General features: G+C 42.0%; 2 protein-coding genes across 3 annotated transcripts in view; one reads left to right on the forward strand and one right to left on the reverse strand.

Annotated features, from left to right (window-relative positions):
* The window catches only part of usp24 (ubiquitin specific peptidase 24), a 51,394-nt gene extending 36,569 nt beyond the window's left edge, over positions 1–14,825 (reverse strand). The window contains exons 1-7 of the mRNA XM_064333502.1: positions 13,971–14,825; positions 5,682–5,850; positions 3,800–3,867; positions 3,375–3,518; positions 2,952–3,074; positions 2,237–2,272; positions 1,381–1,446 (exon numbers count right to left, since the gene is read on the reverse strand). Coding sequence (XP_064189572.1) covers positions 1,381–1,446; positions 2,237–2,272; positions 2,952–3,074; positions 3,375–3,518; positions 3,800–3,867; positions 5,682–5,850; positions 13,971–14,255 — 891 coding nt within the window. The 5' untranslated portion in view covers positions 14,256–14,825. The remainder of the gene's footprint in view (positions 1–1,380; positions 1,447–2,236; positions 2,273–2,951; positions 3,075–3,374; positions 3,519–3,799; positions 3,868–5,681; positions 5,851–13,970) is intronic.
* On the forward strand, positions 14,018–18,912 carry bloc1s2 (biogenesis of lysosomal organelles complex-1, subunit 2). Of its 2 annotated transcripts, none has more exons than XM_064333501.1 (5): positions 14,018–14,130; positions 15,896–16,012; positions 16,346–16,465; positions 16,863–16,967; positions 18,048–18,912. In XM_064333501.1, exons 2-5 carry the CDS (start codon positions 15,970–15,972, stop codon positions 18,077–18,079), a joined length of 300 nt encoding a protein of 99 aa, XP_064189571.1. In that variant the 5' UTR covers positions 14,018–14,130; positions 15,896–15,969; the 3' UTR covers positions 18,080–18,912. The 2 variants fall into 2 exon arrangements, with proteins under 2 accessions (XP_064189571.1, XP_064189570.1); XM_064333500.1 differs by lacking the exon at positions 14,018–14,130 and adding an exon at positions 14,987–15,198.
* The last annotated feature ends 533 nt before the right edge of the window (positions 18,913–19,445 follow it).

The following is a 19,445-nucleotide window of genomic DNA, read 5'->3' on the forward strand; positions in this document are numbered from 1 at the left end:
AAGACGATGAATTGAGGAAGGTATGAATTGGCTTGCGGTTCATCGTCTGCTTCACAAAATTAGATTTCAGTGGGGGCTGAATTTTAAGTGTTAATTGCAGCTTTATAGATCCTTGTAGAACACACATCTAAGCAGAAGTACTTTGCATAATTAGGATTAAGTACAGTGAAAACTACCAAAGCATGAAATTACATTTAGAAAGTATTAAGTGGTGTCACAACATTAATCAGTTAACCTGATGCACCCACGTGTTCCTGTTGACTCATAAAAAAACCCAAATGTGTTCAAATTCAAAAAGCGGTTTCTTTACAGGGGTGCAAAGGTAATCGTGAAGACCTGCCGTGATAACTCGCTATCCCAACCGCATATCTCTTACTTTTTATGCGGCCTCAGAAATTCCTCGGCGATATTTTCTGAGAACGGACAGAGATGAATTCACCCATACAGCACAAGCCGTGGCGTGTGTGTGTGAGTGTGTGTTATGAATAAGCAGGGTCACTCTCTCTGTGAGGGCTCAGGAGAGAACACCTCTAGAGCAGTATGTGGAGCTGAATGGAAAAATAGCCTTCCAAACCAAAGCTGCTTCGTGCGATTCCACCCACATTTAACTAGCGGTCTTACATGTGCCACACTGTTAAAAGTCATGAGGGTCAATCATAACGCTAGCTGAAACCCCAAAACCCAAAACCCTCGGTTACATGCAAATTTTCTGGCCTGACAGCACTACTGAGCGAGGCCCACGCAGCAGTGCTGTATCAAACGGTCTGGCAGTCTCAGCAGAAGGTACTTGTTAGAGAGATTTAAATCAGACAGCTCTTCAGTACACAGAGGGAGACGGAAGCAGAGTCTGACAGTAAGAGAGCGAGCTGCTTCATCATCGCGTAATCAGCTCCAGTCAAACTCACAGTTCAGGTCCGCCTCTAGCAATTCTACATGCCTTCCTCATCGCTTTGCTCCTTTAAGGAGATGAAAAAAAAAAAAAAGCATTTGCAGCCTCCCTGCGTCCACCCCCCCCCCCCTCCCCCCACGTTAGCGTTCGCTGACATGCCGACATGCGCTTGTCTTATCTGCCGCAGGGAAGCCGCATCGCGAGCACCTCTCGTTTCCGAGCCCTTCGTTTCCAAGGGGCCCCAAGAGGACCGGTGAACACGCTAACAGTACAACAACTAAACGCACATCCTGGCCTGCAGAATTAACTTCTAATAAGCATACCCCCCCCCTTCCCCCACCACACTCACACACTTTTACAAGCAGTACGAGAAATACCGGCGAGAACAGTTAGCACACTGCTCCTCCTGACCCAGGTTCAACAGTTACCATGGCCTGCTCCAGCATCATGGCCCGCTCCGTCTTCGTCCCGTCACAGCTGGCCCCACTTACCCCGATTTCGATCTCCTCGGCATTCAGCTTGGTCTGAATCGCGGTAAAGCCTCCCATCTCCCCGAACTAGAAACAAGAATTCATCTCTCAGAACAGGAGGAACACTGGCCGTGGCGGGTGCAGCTCAAGGCATTAGAATGAGGCACAGTGATGCTTGCTGAGATGTAAACCCACCGCTCTGGCAATGTGCCCCAACAGGAAAGCAAAGACAATGAATGCGCGCCAGATAAAGAGCCGTCTGGAACCTCAGCTGACCTGCGACCTACGAGCAGCCTCGTGGAAAAAGCAGCAAGCTTTACTATACGTTAAAAAAAAATGTCAATGATAATGAAGAGCTCGCTGCAACATCAGAGAAAAGTTCACGGCCCGTGATTTACATTCTGGCTTTCCTGCTGTGGCAGGATGTCCAAGAGATGAGGTGTTAAGCCAAACTGACAAGGTGTCCACCTATGACTCAAGGAGAAGGATCAATGAGAAAGATGGGCAACTCTGGACGGTGTGATATATGGAGGACAGGATGGAGCGAGGGAGGGAGAGGGATGGGAAAGGGGATGTGCACGTGCAGCACACTGTTGGAAGGGTGGAACAGGCAGTGGGAGGGGAGGAGTGACAGGTTGGAGGCTGGATATCGATCTGGACAGGCGGAGGGAGGGTATCTACAGCCCTGTGTGGGGAGTAAGAGGGAGTGTATACAGGGTTTGTTTGTAAAGTGGGCAATATGGAATAGAGGACTTGTCTGTACACTGTGAGACAGAGTATACAAGTGCGACGGGGATCACTGAGTACTTGTTAGTAGAGTGTGCATTACTGTTTAAAGAACCCTTCCAAAAAGCAAGGAAGGATGCAGCATACTCACTCGGTTCACCAGATCCACAAGCCAACCATGTGGCTCCTGAAAAAGAAGAAAAAAAAAGTTTTACGCCCGATTAATCAAAAAAGGAAAGCAGAGTCATTGTATCCCTCTGTCCTCTCTATATTCACATTTTCAGTTCACTTTTTACCTACTTTTGCTTCCTCACTTCCTCATCTGTTCAAAACTCACTATTTTTGGCATCCTGAATACTTTGACATCTGGGTTGGGGTCAAGTCTCAACTGAACTGAGCATTACAGAAAAATTTCCATTCAATTCTTACATTTTACATTTGAATTTGAAATTTGAATGCCATTCCAACGGTCATTTTTCTCAAACAAGCATTATCGCAAAAAGCAGGTGAGCTCCGTCAGTCACCAAGTGGTTAAAGCACAGTCCTGTTGTTGCAAAGTTGGTGCACTGGGCAGCAGCTGTGACTCACATTTCCACCCTGACTGCAAGCCAACAACATCTTGCTTATGCAAGTGAGAATTTGGGTAAACAGTGTTTCTCTTCCCTACCATCCGGCTACATATCTCTCAAAGCAGAACAAGGACGGAGCAGGAAATACGGACAACCGTACTCCGCTCTGCGGTTTTCTGAGTAAATAAGTTCAACTTACTTAGAGAAAAAAATCACACAGTAAATGACGCTACTTAACCCTGTTTCTTAATTATTGAGAAGTCAGAGGTCTGGTGGTAGAGGGGCAGTGTGGAATACCTTCTGGTAACTGGAGCTGGGGGACACAGCAAACATGCTGTCCTCACCAAACACCTCTGCCCAGTTCCGCTGCGAGGATTTCATGCGGTTTTTGAAGTGGTACTCATTGTCTGGGTTAAAGGCCTTCAAAAAAAAAAAAACACACCAACAATAACAACAATGGTCATTTCCACATCTAGAACAACTACAACTAATACAACCAGCAAACCTACAATCACCAGGTGTCCTAAAGCTTCCCTGCTGTCATCAACCAAACTAATTGTCAGTTTCGCTTTATTTATTTGTCAGAGACCATGTGAAAATACATTCATCACAGAGAGCAGAGACGCTCTGTACCAGACTCAGCTGACAGCTAATTTCCATTGAATCCCTGAGCAGGTAGATAAAAAACAGCAAGAGTAAAAGTGGTAGAGCCAGTCATACCATGGTGAGAACTCCCAACAGCCCCACGGGGATGGGGTCCTGCTTGACCCGCTCGGCCACCAGGTCCACCAGCAGCATGAGCATGTTGTAGATCCCCTCGTGGATCTCTGTGCCCCATTTGTGCACGGCGCTCGACGTCAGCAGCTGCCCCGAGGACAGAGAGAGAGGGAGAGGAGGGAGAGAGAGGGGGAGAGAGGAGGGAGAGAGAGAGAGAGAGAGAGAGATTCATGAGGAGGGAAACAGTGTGGTGACTAAGTTACAATGCCCATGAAACACAAACTGTATGATGTCAAGCTTATGAATACTGCATGTATAAAATGATTATATCCTTGAGTGTTAGGTAAGAAATTCATTCTAAATTGGAATAATGAATATCGTTATTAGAGTGCATCTCCCCCACACACACACAGACACTCAGTTCCTACCTTTTTGAAGGCTTCTGGCATGCATCTGTCTATGAACCTCTTGCAGTTCTCGTCTGCGTCAGCAAGACCTGGGCAGATAAGGGGCAGATCAGATAATTGCTGAATAATTTGGGACGGCGGGGGAACAAGGCGCCCTTGTCCTGGAGCAGGGCTGTTGGGGGCTTCCTGGTCTCCACAGCAGACTGACAAACAGATCAAAGCAGCATAAAAGCCTGCAGAGATAAGTCACTCAGAAAAGAACACCTGGTCTATCTGGTATGGCAAGCTCCATTCAATCTGACACCAGGAACACACAAATCGAGAAAGACACATACGATGGATCATAGAGTTTTTCTCTATATGGGTGAAATCAGAGTACCTGATAATCAGATTTTCAGGGAGAAATTGGGTTGTGCAGTGAAGACAGGGAGCACATAGTTTTAGCTCGTAAGGTGAAGCTACAATAGAGCCAATGCAATTTCAGCAAGCAGTGTGTTAAAGGTGTCTACTGTACTGTAATGGATGGAGCATGAGAGACCTTATGTGCTACTATAACTGCAGCTTTGAACCAGTTTTATTCCTTTTTGGAAACCAAAGCTCCAGGTTCAATCAACCTTGTCAAATGCAGGGTAGATAAGCAAGGTATCACTGATTTGCATCATTCTAGTCATGCATCCTTCCAGCAGCTGTGGAAAGGCCGCCTCTTCTCAGCATTTAAAACAAGCAAACACAATTTCAGGCTCTCTGCCACGCCCAACCCGCTACTGGCAGTGTAGAATAAAAAGATCTCTGTGGGACTCCTTATCCTCCCTATTAGTACCATTCAGGCCATGGGGTATTTTTCCATCGTGGCATGGAAGGTTCCAGAAGGCAGACCATTCTCTGGAAAGATCTTTTTTTTTAAATATGCGTGTAACTCTGATGATGTGCATAGGTCAGAACAGAATTTGTGCATGCACTGTTGATAAAAGTGCCACAAGCACAGGCTAGGTCCACCCCTCCGTCTTAATCACGGAACTTCTTGTCTCAGGACGAGCCGATCCGAGTCAATCTTCTTTCCAATTTGAGCGCCTGCTGTTCACCGCGGCCGGCGAAACCTTCAGAACAGCACCTTTTCCACCCGTTTCGCCTCAAAATCAAATTACATCCGTCTAGACCACAGCAGGAGTGCCGCGTTTGGCCTAAATTCGGCGTGAGGATCGCAGAATGGAGAGCGATTAGCACGGAGATGTAGTGGATGGACCACAACCTGTCCTGTCTGACATTTGCATAAACAAAGGTTACCATATCACGTTGTTAATCCATTTCTATCGGGAAAGAAAAACAGGCATTTGTGGATTTGCAAACGTAAAAGTCAGGAACTTGTAAATAACTTTTTGAGAATGATTTCCCTCTAATTAGCATGAACACCTGTGGTGATCTTTTAGAATTATGCATATAAAAGGTCAGCTACAGAATAGCAGTACTCCAGGGGTGCATGACAAGAGCCAGTCCATTTCAGGATTTTGTGCCAACAGAGCAATAAATAAATGCTACAGAAATATGGCACTGCACCACTATACACTAAAAACCGGTAACAGACTGCTTGTAACCGACACTTTCCTGCAGAGTGACTATGACAGCTGCGTGAAACTAGGCATTTCATGCCAATTAGTGCAGCGCAAAACGTTTTCAAAAATTCATTCACATCGGCTGCTAGTCCAAAAAAAAAAAAAAGACCGTTCGACAACACGTATCTAATAAGAAGGCCAGCTAATGAAGACGCGTCCGACTGCGGAGACAGAAAGAGCGTTACGCAGAGACATGCTGAAAAACGGAAAGCGCGTTGCTTACAGCGCGCTGACAGGCGAAGACGGCCTGTAAGGGATACGGGAGCAGTCACTAAGAATACACGCGGCCTCACCCAGTCTCGCCAGGCACGTGGAGGCGATGAGGCACTTGCCCAGCGACTCCTCCCTCTTGTAGGGGATGGACCAATGGTCGGTGAAGACGCGGCTCTCCAGCTCGTACAGGTTGGTGGTGGGAAACTCCATGTTCCCGCCGGGGCAGTTCCCATTCTCGTCGTTGCTCCTCTGCCAGGGAAACAAACCGACACATCGGGCGGAAGGTCACACCAAGAAAGCACGATCGCATTTCCACAATATCACTCCTTATTACTGTATTACTGCCTAGGAGGACTAAGCAGACCTTAATACAGTAAAAGGGCTGGAAACTGTGTTATGAAACCATACAAAACAAACTCAAAGAAAAAAAGGGTCAAAGTTTAGATTCATTTATAACAAAAATATACATATAACCTAATATACACATTGTATTGTGTCTATATATAAGAAACTATTTTAAATTTTCATTCCGATTTAAATGTAACATTACAAACGAACCATTATTTTATACTGACTACTAGACTGCATTTAACCTTTTTCTTTTAATACATTAAACATATGATAAATGCATGCAGTCAGGGAAATGAACCTCCTACAGTATTGAGCAGTGCTGCTGTGTACAGCGCAAGTCTTTTCTGTTTGCTATAATCCTCAGATGCAGGCTACCTAAAGTTTTCAGAAGAAATGCTGGACAAAAAAAAAAAAAAAAAAAAAAAAAACTTGATCCATCTTCCCAGAGATTGCTTCAATAAAACCATAACTGCTCCCCAAACCCCTCTCAGCCCCTTCAAACTTCTCAAGAGCACTGCTTCAAGAATGTTTACTCCATTTTGTATTGCAGCCAAGGGGCCAAAGAACACATCAGGCCCCAGACTCCTCTCAGACATGGACCCATCTGATGAATCGCTGTATAAGCTGCAGGATGAAGGCAACATGCTTTTGATGAAGAGATTTAAGAGATAAGAGGTTAACGCCTGAAAATTATATTTTTTAATTACAAGAAATATGAAAGAAACTGCAGCTTCATCAAACAACTCAACACGTCAACTTAACGCCATGACGTGCACGTGGTGTTTATGTACCTACCAACACCTTCAAATAATTTAAAGATTCTGATTAGTGAAAACTAGAGAAGATACGGACTAAACTTAATAGTCAAGCAAACAAACATAAAATATAATTCTGTACCTTTCCAAACACAGGCAAAGATTACAGCAAACCAACATCTAAATGTCAATGTCTGTACAGTTACCTTAAAAATGTTGGCAACCACTGACTTGCTCTGAAGGTCAGTGTCTGTATTTCAAAGGGGCCTCCATAGATTCTGTAACTCACACTTTCAGCACCGCTCTGCCAAGTTTGGTTAGTTACAAATTTTCATCTTAAAACCTTAAAGCTGTAATTAGTCATTTCAAAAAGGCACAGGGGGAAATTATGACTCATTAGCCCAATATAAATAATGTTCAAATAAAAAATAGACCTGCACACGTTCTCAATCAAAAACGTTTTTGAATTGACTGCCTTTTAAAATTTGAGGCATTCAACCGATCAAAGCATCTGTCCAAGCCCATGGAAATACTGTACAACTGTGGAATTTGTTTTCTGTTAAGTCAGAATCATGGCTGACAATGACAAGTCTCTGAGCCCAGCTTGAAACAGAGTCCCGCAATCGCGATGCCAACGAAAGAAAGGATTCAGCCTGGAAACTGAAACATTTCTATATCTGTGGCCTTCAGGTTGAGATGGGAGGCAGTGGAGCCTCAGCACAGGTATGGAGGGGATCTGAATGACATTGAGTTGTCCTTGAATGGAGCTCCCTTCCCACGGCAACGCTGACACAGCAGACCTGTACTACAGCTAAGATGGCCGCTCTCCTCGCCTGGGCGTGGCAAACCCCTTCCCTGGGCAAGACTTCAGACACACCTGACAGTACAATAATGCGAAGACTTATGAAAAGATCAAACCTGCGTTTTTCACCGTATTCCCCACACAGCTTAGTGCCAATCAGGAAGTGCCCATTGCACATACTTACACTACTCACAACAGCTATTTCTAAAGTATCTGTGTGAAAGGACAAAAATTAAAGGTGCAATATGTGACTGTTTGGTCAATGTTTTTGCATAAGTTCTGTTGTGGTCTTAATCCAGTCAGATCATCGGATGAGTGAGCACATGTAAAATAAATGTGTTTTAGTAACAGTACGCACATTCCAAATGGCCGCTCGTCCTCACGCCAACCAACTTTGTAGAGACTGCATTTTCCCCAGACAGTTCTTTAGCATTTTGCGCAGACAGTGTTTTGCTCAGTTGTTTAGCGGTCCCTGGAGAGCCATACTATTGCATCACTGATACAGAGTGAGCACAGCACACGAGACACGGGCACAAAAATGCCAGCTTTGAAAAAGAGTCATAGTTATTAAAAAAAAAAAAATTTATTTTGTTGGTGGGCATTATTGCACATTTGCCATACACAGGAGGAGCAATCTCAGAAAATATCTTGCATGCAGCTGCCTACATTTATGGTGGTTTTGAATTGGACTAAAACCATGATTCAAACAGATATTAATATACTCTAATCAGAGTAAAATCTGACATGTCTTATGTAGCACAGCTTTAGAAAGGTGAATGAGAGTTTAATTTCAAATAGCAGAAGTGTTGGTTTTCATTTTGAATACCCAAATGTGCTTTTAAAAAATGATTTTAACCACACTGGACTTCCAATCAGGACCACTGACTTCTATTAGATGAACTTTTCAAATGCTGCTCACGAAACGAACAGGGCAAAAGCGCAGAAGTGAATGCCTACCCACAGTGCTGTTGTGGGGCCAGCTTTCGATTCACAGCTAGCACGGAAAAGGGAACGGTACGCACTGCCTCAAACACAAACGTCATTACACATCACACATCTCTCACATCCTCAATTGGTACAATCTCTCCCAACCAGTCTTCAGGATTCATTACAACCTCGTAAGGACGATTCTCTTCATCTCCCATTCAACACCCACAACCCCGTAGCGCTGACCGTTCAAACACAGACAAGCCTGTCATTGAGGGAAGATGGCTCAATGTACTCAAATCCTAAGGCACAGACAGATAAGGCTGGAAAGAGAACACAGAATCTAAAGACTGCAAACCACAATGAAACTGATTTATATTTACCAAATGAATACAACAAATTTGGTAGCCTAATGGGGGGAAAAATAGTTCAAATCATGCCTTTTGTTGCTTCTTTTTTTTTTTTACTTTTAAGACTGAAACAGATCAAGTAAAAACATGAATAAACATGAATCTCAGAAGAGGAACTGCATGTATTTCACAGACAAATGAGAAGGAAGTGATCCTTCACTCTTTCATTCCGCCTTCCTTAATGCTTCAATACTGGCTCCCAGGATGAGAAGTGTTAGATCGATACCGACAGTGAGATGAGATGACGAAGGGAAGCATAATCAGAATAGCCCTACAAGAGCAGCAGGACAAACTTGTTAAATGAAATTAATCCATTAAAGTCGTAGAAAGTTTACTTTGTATACCACACTGACCAGTTTGACAATTCTACACTTTCAATCAAACCGTTTCTGTTACAATCACAAGCAAACCGCAGTTATTAAAATGATCCTATCTGTCCACATGTGAATTTGAATTAATACAAAATCATTCCTACTCAAATGAGTTGGCAACGAAAAGAAAGCAACACAAACAGCATGATAAACTGAACTCATTCCCTCAGTAAAATTCTAGGTGCACATTTAAGCAACACACAAAGCTCAAATTAAATATTAGAGTGACTTCCCACTCATGCAACCGAGTTCAAACACATTTTTAAATTCTAAATTTGTGATACTTCAGTTCAAAGAAATCACTTGACTTCATTAAGCAAGAGCTTAAATTAAACAATGTAAACAACACTGATGTTGTCTGTGGTCTGAAAATAAATCAGAACGCACCAACGTTCCCCCACCTCGCTCAAAAACGATTCTGCAAATCAGCTGTTTAACTGAAAGCCTAGAAGACGCACTGCTTTGGTCAAGTCACACGCTCGTCCTCTTGCGAAAGCTCCAGGAGCTCGACGCCTTCCACCGACTGCTTCTAGCCAATGCATGTTCTCACCCAGGTGCCCGTTTCCTTTTTCTATAGTACTTCTTCCATGTGCTTTCTGGTGGTTTTGTTACGTGGTGGTATGAAAATAACTGCCAGAAATGATCCTTTTTATTGACCGTTTGCACTTCTTGTAAACTAGGCTAGCGAAACCTGACACTGGGCTTTATTCTAAAGAATATGTTCCTTCTACATGCTCACAAAAGTAATTATGGTGGCTCATAAGCACCTGGCACTATCAAACTCATGTTTTTAAACAAATATATGACTTCTGTGAGCATTGTTCATAAAAATAAGCACAGAAAAGCAGTTGTAAATAAATGAGATAATTATAATGACATTGTCCTATATAACAATTTCAGTAATATCAATGTTTTATTTGGCGGTATATCTGTAGACTATTGACTAGATACCTCAGCACCCATAGTGGAGTTGTTCTGGGGACAGGTTCAGAAGCTTGTATCTGCCTGTTACCTACCAGTATTACAATATCAACTGAAAGTGGCCTATCATTTCATTCTAATCTTATTTGTGAGTTACATCTGCTGAGGAAATGCTTACTTGCTTGGCTTGACCTGGGCTAAGTTTGAGGCAACATTCCTGGGAAAATGAATGTGCATCCCAAATTCAGCACCATCATCTGGAACACATGCACTCATACATAATTTCTTCACTTAGCCTACATGCAATGAGTGCATGCTTTGGTTTAATCACACTACACGTACAGTAGGCCACATGTCCAAACGGCGTGCAATTACAGGTACCCTGAAGAACAGGAACTAAAAAAAAAAAGTTTTGCATGAAACACGTAGATGCACGATGCGGGAATTCCCATGATTCCCATAGATGCATGAATAGTTAACAGTATACAGTACACACTCAAGTGAGTAAATAAGGGAATATGCATTTTCAGGCATGCCCGACTTATTATAGATAAAGGCCCAAGAACACAGCCCGGAGAAAAATTCAACCGACAATGTTCTATTTTATACTTTCCAACGACAGTTTCAGTTTTAAAATGCTTGTTGTCAAGAATGAGACTTGCCTTTATGACAAAATCATGTCTGAGCCATTATTACAACACCTGAGTTGGAAAAGACTGAAGGTTGCATCCATTGTACAGTAATTGGCCAAGGATGTCAAGTGTGAATGTGCTGGTGCAATACTAAAGCTAATATTGTGCTTCGAGTGAACCTTACTTTCCTGAAAATAGGCAGAAATCACCAGAAGATTGCAGGCAAATCTACAGAATATTAAGGCTTCAGAACAAAAAAATTCATGCAATTTTTTAATCCATTGCAGTGAAACTTTGAAAGTTTCATAAATTAAGGAGTGTGCCTCTAGGCAACCACATGTGAAGCCTACAAATTGCAGAAAAAAAAAATCAGGCCTGAAATTGCTGGATAAGTTCTCCATTAACTTCACACTGCAGGACCCGTATATCTCCATCACTTTATCAGCCTTGAGGTGGCTACCATAATATTACCTCATTTAATGCCTAGAAAATAAACACCACGACACCAAATGCAGAAGACAGCTATTGAATCAGTAAACAACTACATAAGTCAATCAAAAGAAGCAAGACAAAGCCTTACACTAACACACAAAAAGTTAAATTATTAAGCCAAAACCTACTCTGCCAATGGTGACAAAACATTCCCTTACAATTGTCTATACATGGCTTTCAATGCTAAGAGATACAAATCACAAATGGCTCGTTGCAATATTAAATACACATTGAAATGGAAATGGACGTAAATGACTGAGTCTAATAAATGAATCGCCTCAATAGAGGAAAATATTAGCAGTGGACAATTGCCCCGAGTTTGTTCTCTGTACGAAACAGTGAATAAAAAGGGTGTGTATGTACAAGTCCGTAGAGACGTGAACTCCCAAGGCACATAGCAGGGTGATCTGAGGGCTAAAGCAGATGACGAGTGTTGCAATCGGGAGGTTTACTCCCCTGGTTGTTGTGCAGTGGCTCCGACGACAAGTGAAGTAACAGAACCCGCCTGTCTGTTACTATGCGTTCTAATTCACGAGAGACCGCTCGCAAGTATCACTGTGACTTGGAGCTATATTTAGGATGGGTGCATGAAGCCTGCATCCTGTGACATGCTCCAAAGGAAAAACAAAGCACATGTAATGATTGAAAACATACAGGTCTGGGAAGTGCTGGGCTATGAGGTGTGTGTACACACACATACATATGCATATATACTTATATATATATATATATATATATATACACACACACATATATATGTATGTATGCATGTATGTATGTATAGTCATCATATTTAGTACTTGGTTGCAAATCCATTGCATTTGATGACTCTCTGAAGTCTGCAACCCACAGACATCATGTATAAATATATATAAACACATATTTATGTGTGTGTGTGTGTGTGTGTGTAGCAGTTTCATGTCTAAAGTTCACAGTATGGAAAAGTATATGCATGCGTGAACTCTCAATATTGGAACACTGGCCCAAAACAATTACTGCAATAGATGTCATGCCACTTTAAAGCGTTTTTCACAAACTGATGAGGACACTTGCATGGAGGACATGCATATGCACGTGACATTAAACAAGAAAGTCTGCTTTTTCATTCATAAAGGATAATTTGCATCAGTACTGAACAGGAATGCAGAGTGGTTTTATAAACCAGTAGAGCCTAGCCAATGGGGAAACTGATCCAATATTAGTATTTCATAGTTCTCGAATACAGTCAAATTAAAAATACAAATTAAGAACTTTTATGTTGAACAGTGCTTAGTTACATGGTTTTAGTTGTTAAGAATAGCAGTGTGGGGGCAGAGATATTTACATATATTCGTTATTCTCCAGTTTTAGTTGTAGTAGCTTCGGACATATGGAGGTATTTATAAACCAATGTATGAACAAAGTCCTGAAACAGAAAATGTACCATCCACTAATTCTCGAGGTATGTACGGTACAGGAGAAGGCAAGCTACTCAACCAGTTTTAAAATCTTAGCACGGGAATGAAAATCGCAAGCTAAATTTCAACTTTCAGAAACACTGACAAACATTCCACCTGTTTCGACAGCACTCCCGTCCTCTAGCTCGCACGCTAACGTATACATTAAACGTAGTGATTCTACTTAACCAATACACTTCCAACAAGCTAGGTTTTGTGAATTTTCAGAACCTTTTCACTACTGCAGCTATCTGTTAGCCTGATAGCTAGCTACTGTATCTCGGCTTCTTGATTCCCAGTCACGTTAGCTATGCTCACTAATAGAACTAGATAGCTAGCTCTACAGCCACAGTTGCATCATGGTGTGCAACTAGGTATAGTCTAGTGTCCACCTAACAGCTAGCCAACTTGCCGTAATCATCTAACTTTCTATTGAACATATGAAGAAATTTAACCAGTCAGGTTGACTACGGTTAATCATCTAGCTAGCTAACATTAATTTACCAAACGAGCTGGCTTGTGAGTTAAGCTAAGCGAATGTAACGCTGTGCCAAACGAACAGTGAGGTAGCTTTCCAACTGATACCCAAGGCGTTTTCAGATCGTTAACGATAACTTGCTAGATGTATTTTAATCATTGATTCGTTTCACTGTAATTCACCATTATCTTGACAGCAATGCAAACGTTAGACTAGTCGTTGCAATTATAGCTATTAACTGTTAACCAAAACCCAGCTGTTTAAATCTATATTGTAACCTATATCATATTGTTTTAAGATTCAATACCCCTCGTCGATACCCCTCCCCCAATCCGAAGTAAAAACCACAAGCCACCAAGTGCTACGATCACGTTAGCTAGCTAGCTCAAGTTCTCTTCATTTCTCCACATCATACCAAGGTGAGGGAATATTTATCTTCAGCAAGTTGGCACACTAATTTAAAATATAACATCACCATTCATCTAGATAATTATCGATATGTACATTATCAATATGTAACTATACATATTGATAATATTTCAAATATAAAAAAGCATTCCATATTCAATTCCATGTCCATATAGCCAAAATGATAAGTTAATGTTATAGTCAAGTCAGACTACTAGTCGACAAATGCCATTAACGCTGGCCACCTTGATTTTTCCCTCCTTCGCTCGATGACAGCTCGATGTCATGCGAATCTGTCTGATGTTTGCAAGCTAACGTTAGCTACTGGTGGCATGCATATTACATGCCCATTTAAAATTTAAATAACGAGGTAGCTCGTTACTTACCTCGCCCTCCACAACATCGTGGTAAGCCGGTGGTGGGTCAAACCCACCGGTACCACTCCCACTCCGATTGTTGGTTTCTCCGTCACCACCGGATCCAGGCCCCGGGGCAGGCCCACTCTCCATCGGCTCATACCCATACCCGAGTCCGGGGCTCTCGTTGGTAAGAAGCGCGACTGCCTCGTTGATGTCGTTTTTGGCCAAGCGAAGAGCTTTCCTGATAGCTACGGGGTCAGGAAAGCCCATGCAGAGCAGCGTTGTCATGTGTTGCTCCTCTTCGGTCTCCATGGTTCACTTGTCTCGGTACTTCACTCACTAATATTGGGGTTTACAGCACAGACTTCTGGCTGTGCACGCCGCCATGTTTACAGTCCGTGCTAACCTCTTCCACCCAGTCACGATGGGTTCCCATAACAGCAGTAAGAACGGGCGGGCCCGAGGCCCACTACGCAGGCTGCGTCGGAGCGTCACTTCGGTCCACCCACTTGAAGGCTCAGTATGAAAAATGACATACCATTCATGTCAAAATTGCAGGAACCATGTTAGTTAATAGTTTTCATGTTATATATAGTGTGTACACATTTACGATGGCAAAAAAATCATGCTCGTGCAAAAAAGCATAATTGCTGTAGCTGTTGAATATTATTAGCTCGCTAGATAGCTTTGATATAAGCGACACAGTCAACTGTTTACTTCGTAATCACTGAAACTAAAATAAGTTACGATTGTGAAGAATTTTGTCCCTTCTATCAAAACAGTGTTACAGCCAAGATAGCTTCGCAACATGCAAGTTACTGACGTAAATGGCGGGATTACCCTGCCCATGTTCACTGACAGTCATTTATTACATTACAGGGTGGGGTCGCCAGTTCTGTGTTTCGAACAAAAATGAATCACGTGAATTATTCTTCAATCATGTGATTGCTAAATCTTTCAACGGAAACATCCTGCGCGGGGTATAATGGGACATGTAGTGAGAAACTCGGTGAATACACCGAATGACTTTCATATTGTGACTTCAACTTCCAGCATCCACCTCTGCGCGTTCCCCTATCCCGCACTTGAAATGGCAGCCAACGGGTAATAGACTATTATCCGATTTGTTCGTATTCGTTGTAATATCATCCAGAAAGCATTCCGATAATGGACATTGATCAGCGCGGAGAAAGTACAGTTTCAGACGCTGCATCTGAGAACGTAGCACCAGTTCCTAAAAAGCCCGGCAATAACAGTGAGTTTTTTTCTAGCTTGCTAGCTAGTTCCTGTTTTCACCGTAATGTCTAACTAGATTGCGACACCTAATTGTGATCTACGATGCGTTTGGAGCTAGTGTACAAGCTACATGACCGTAACAGGATAATTCCTTGTATAATTTCTGGACTTCACGCATGTCGCATGTGCAATGCATGGTGTATCATTCTGAAGAATGAAGGCTTGACTATGTAGCTCGACTGTTTCTGGATAGCAGACATTACCGTAGCTACAGAGCTTCCATTTTGCAGGTTGTTCTGTGCTTTAGCTATGAAGTTGGACCTTTAAGTGGATTGACTCGAATAGCCTAAATTAATGAACTACTAAGAATCGAGCCCACGACACTACCGCCAAAAATGCACCTACATTGCACTGCCAGCAGCACAGCGTGTAATGCTATTTTGCAGCTTGAGCTTCAAGTTAATGTGTGCTTGCTTGCTTGTTTTACATGGAACATTCTATAGGATTTTGTCTTGTGTACTGAGCTTGAGTTGCTTCACTCTTGTTTTAAAGATCGTATAGGCCTACCATTTACAAGTTCTTTATTGTTAGCTAAGAATTCCCAGTATGAGACTTTTAACTGGTTAAATAAACCCCACCTCTCCATCTGTCTGTTGAGTATTTTAGCAGGTCCACCTTTCATCACTCAGTTTTGTACTGCTGAATTGTTTTTGCAGATGACGGTGGTGTGGAAACTGCAGAGGAGGCCACTGAGCCTGCTGAGCCCAACATCGATGAGCTCTGTAGGGACATGTTTGACAAAATGGGTGTATTTCTTCAAGGAGAACTCACAGGTAAACTGCCTCATTGTAACTACATGGCACCCATTCCCACTGAAGAAGGAAAGTACTTGACTAAGATAATGGACACCCAAATAATCTAATGAGAATTAGAATTTAATGGAAAGAAAAATCCAATATCCATGTAATTAGGTTGCATATGGATTTGTCTGAGTAAGACTCTTGTATGGAAGGATTGCTCATGTATCAATAGCCATAACCATGCCCCCCCCCACACACACAGCATGATTTCAAATGTTTTGCTCAATGAGTGTAAGGTAGACATTTTTTTCTCCGTTAGGCATCAACCTGTTTTTATGAAAATACCCGTTTTGTTTGGTTTTTCAGCTACTTGCGAAGACTACAAACTCCTGGAAAACATGAACAAACTCACCAGTCTGAAATATATGGAAATGAAAGACATATCTATAAACATCAGTCGCAACCTGCAGGATCTTAATCAGAAATGTGAGGTTTGATATTGAAACAGGACAGTAGAACTTCTCAGTAGAGATTCCAAGTGGTGCATGATATTGATGTTCGGGGGGGAATTGGTGCTCCCTATGGGCTTGATGGAATCCAGAATGTGTTGGCTGTGGTCCAAGTGGTCACTGTGTAAAAGCATAAAAGTCCTGACAAGTCGTGAGTTTCATTCGCATAATTCAAATTCGGTTTCCAAATTGCAAATGAATTATTGATTCAATAATCAGGTGTTGTTTATTTTCAACGGTTGTACCATAAATATATTTTTAAATGTTTTGCTGAAAATTGCAGCCTCGTCCATTTTGCAAGTTCTTGTAAGTCACCAAGCAGAAAGCAGGGTCTCTTGTATTTCTAGCTAAACCTGTTGCTCATGGTTTTTTAGATGCCAGCTTGCAGCCTTACCTGGACCAGATCAACCAAATTGAAGAGCAAGTGACTGCTCTGGAACAAGCGGCGTACAGGCTGGACACCTACTCCAAAAAGCTGGGTATGCTTCACCTGGTGGTATTCTCAGAACCATGCAGCATTGTGAATGAACCACTTTGGAACCCTGTTTGCACTGCTGCCATCCTGTTTCTCAGTAACTGGAGATTAATCAGTTCCTGACAAATCAAAGTTCACCGTTGTTAAATTAGTATTTAAACTTTAAACCTGCATATGGGTCTGTATTTCAATGATGTGTGATCCATGTCAATGTACATGTGATTGGCAAAACAAACATTGATTGTTGCCATGGAGTGGCATTGCGAATACCGTTTGAGCCCCTACAATTTTTACTTCACTCTAGTGTGTTTCTTTTGCACCTCTGCACCTTGACCTAATGCACTTGTTGTACGTCGCTCTGGATAAGAGCGTCTGCTAAATGCCTGTAATGTAATGTAACAATTGGACAGCAAGCCAAACTTTATGCCGATATAAACAGTGCAAAATGTAATAACTAAATCTTGAAACGTTAAGCCCAGATTTGGATTTTTCAGGCTTTTGAACACCATCTGTTAGTGGCATGTGTATTCCAGGAGCACTTTTGGCCATGTTCTTGTCATCTTGTCTTTTTTCAAATTTTCCAGTCAGCTTGCTGACTTTATAGAGGGGTCTCGCAAGTGTCCAGAATACAAACTCTTGCTGGATGATGTATATAATTATCAGTTTTTGTGAGGCATTGTTTTTTTGGCTGACCGGCTTTTCCTCAGTCTTAAGATGTGGTGCAATGTCATCACAAGGCTGTTGTTTCAAATACTATCCTCACTGAATCACATTTTTATGACAAACCTTAAATTATGCATGTATTTAAAATTTCCATGATAATGCAGCATGTGTCCAGCCTAAGCCAGTCTCAGCAGCATGCAAGTTGGTTGTGCTGATAAGGGCCTCTACTTATGAGGCTTTGCCAAAAAAAATCATTTGACATTTTTGTTTTCTCTTCAGTGGATTGGAATGTGTTATCTTTGTCTTTATTGGCTGTGTCGGTCCTTTTCATGCAGTGAAGTAGTTATGACCTTTGAGTTTGCTATCAGTACTCAGAAGTCCCAAAATGAGCTCATGTGACCCCTTTGTGTGTCTTTTGTAGAGGCCAAGTTCAAGAAGCTTGAGAAGCGATGAAAAGTGGGTGGGTCCAGCTGCATGGATTTGCTAGTGCCGCGAGATTGCCAGTGGCTGGGCCAGTCCGTCCTGGATGCTGACCCCATGCAGTGCAAGATGATGTCTGGAGGACGACGAAGGGGTTGGAAAATGAACTTGGGACCTTAGCGAATGAACAAATTAACTAAAGCTGAACTGAGTGAAAATCTGACATCATCAATGATGCCTTCAGTAGATGTCTTCTTGACACCACAAGGAAGCTGCTTCTAGCTTTGGTGAACTGCAGATGTTGAAAAGTTCTACCGCATCTTGCACCAGCTTGTCTCAGAGTCTGCACTTGTTTTTAACCATGTTCTTCACAAATTGCTGTTGTCAAACTGCATGAACCGTAGATGCATCACTAACAAACTCTTGCAATAGCAGAAAGATTGTGATTTCCCTTTATTGCCCTGGAACAGAATTTCATTATCCATGTGTTGCGTTTTGTCACTCCTGCTGTTCAGCCAATTACAGTGTTTCGTCCCAGCCCTTAATTTCTCAATTGGATACATTTTCTGGCCTCAGTTCCTTTGCATTAATTTGAAATACTGAGGGAATTGGCTATTTCCTATGTTGACAACAGGTTAGTGATTCCTTGTTCTTAAGCACTGCTGAGAATAATTACTGTACAAATTGATCCAACACATTTTTAAAACCAATATATTTGTATGCATACCCTTAGAAACATGAAGCTTTTATATACATAGGCAGCCAGACTGAATACCTGATTATGTAAAACATAAAAAGCGTGATTTGTGTGCATTCTTGCAAAATCAATGGAAAACAATAAATGTGGTAGATTTTTAACCAACCAACAGATGGCAGTATTACTCTATCATGTTTATGTCAACATTCATACATACCTTAATTTAACTTGACCATGTAGTCTAGTCGAGAATTATTTACAGTTAGGTGCATTCCCCATTTGAAGTACATTTACTTGCAGATGGTGTTTCATTTAATCAAGTTATGTGTAAAATATGCTTATGTTGGTTTGAAAATATAAAGATTGTAACAGTTCATTTTTGTATCAAAGCAGCTGTACCTCTTGACTGTTATGTTCATGTGAAGACAAAAGACGCAGTTGAAGCAGAAACAATAATTGGGAGCTGTTGTCTAGTTTTAAAACCGGTTACGCATGCATGGTATGATCCACGGTGTGGGTGATTATTGATAAATGAAAACTGTTTAAATGCATTTGACTACTGCCTTTCAGTGGTACGGCATCGATGACTGTTAACTGCAGTCAGCGTTGCAGAGTCATCACCACTAGAATAGGGTCATGTGTGAAATTCCGTTTGGGTAATGGTCACATTTTAGTATTCAGAGAATGCATGGAGCTTAATCA

The sequence above is a fragment of the Anguilla rostrata genome, chromosome 4 (assembly GCF_018555375.3).
Source record: "Anguilla rostrata isolate EN2019 chromosome 4, ASM1855537v3, whole genome shotgun sequence".
Lineage (NCBI taxonomy): Eukaryota > Metazoa > Chordata > Actinopteri > Anguilliformes > Anguillidae > Anguilla > Anguilla rostrata.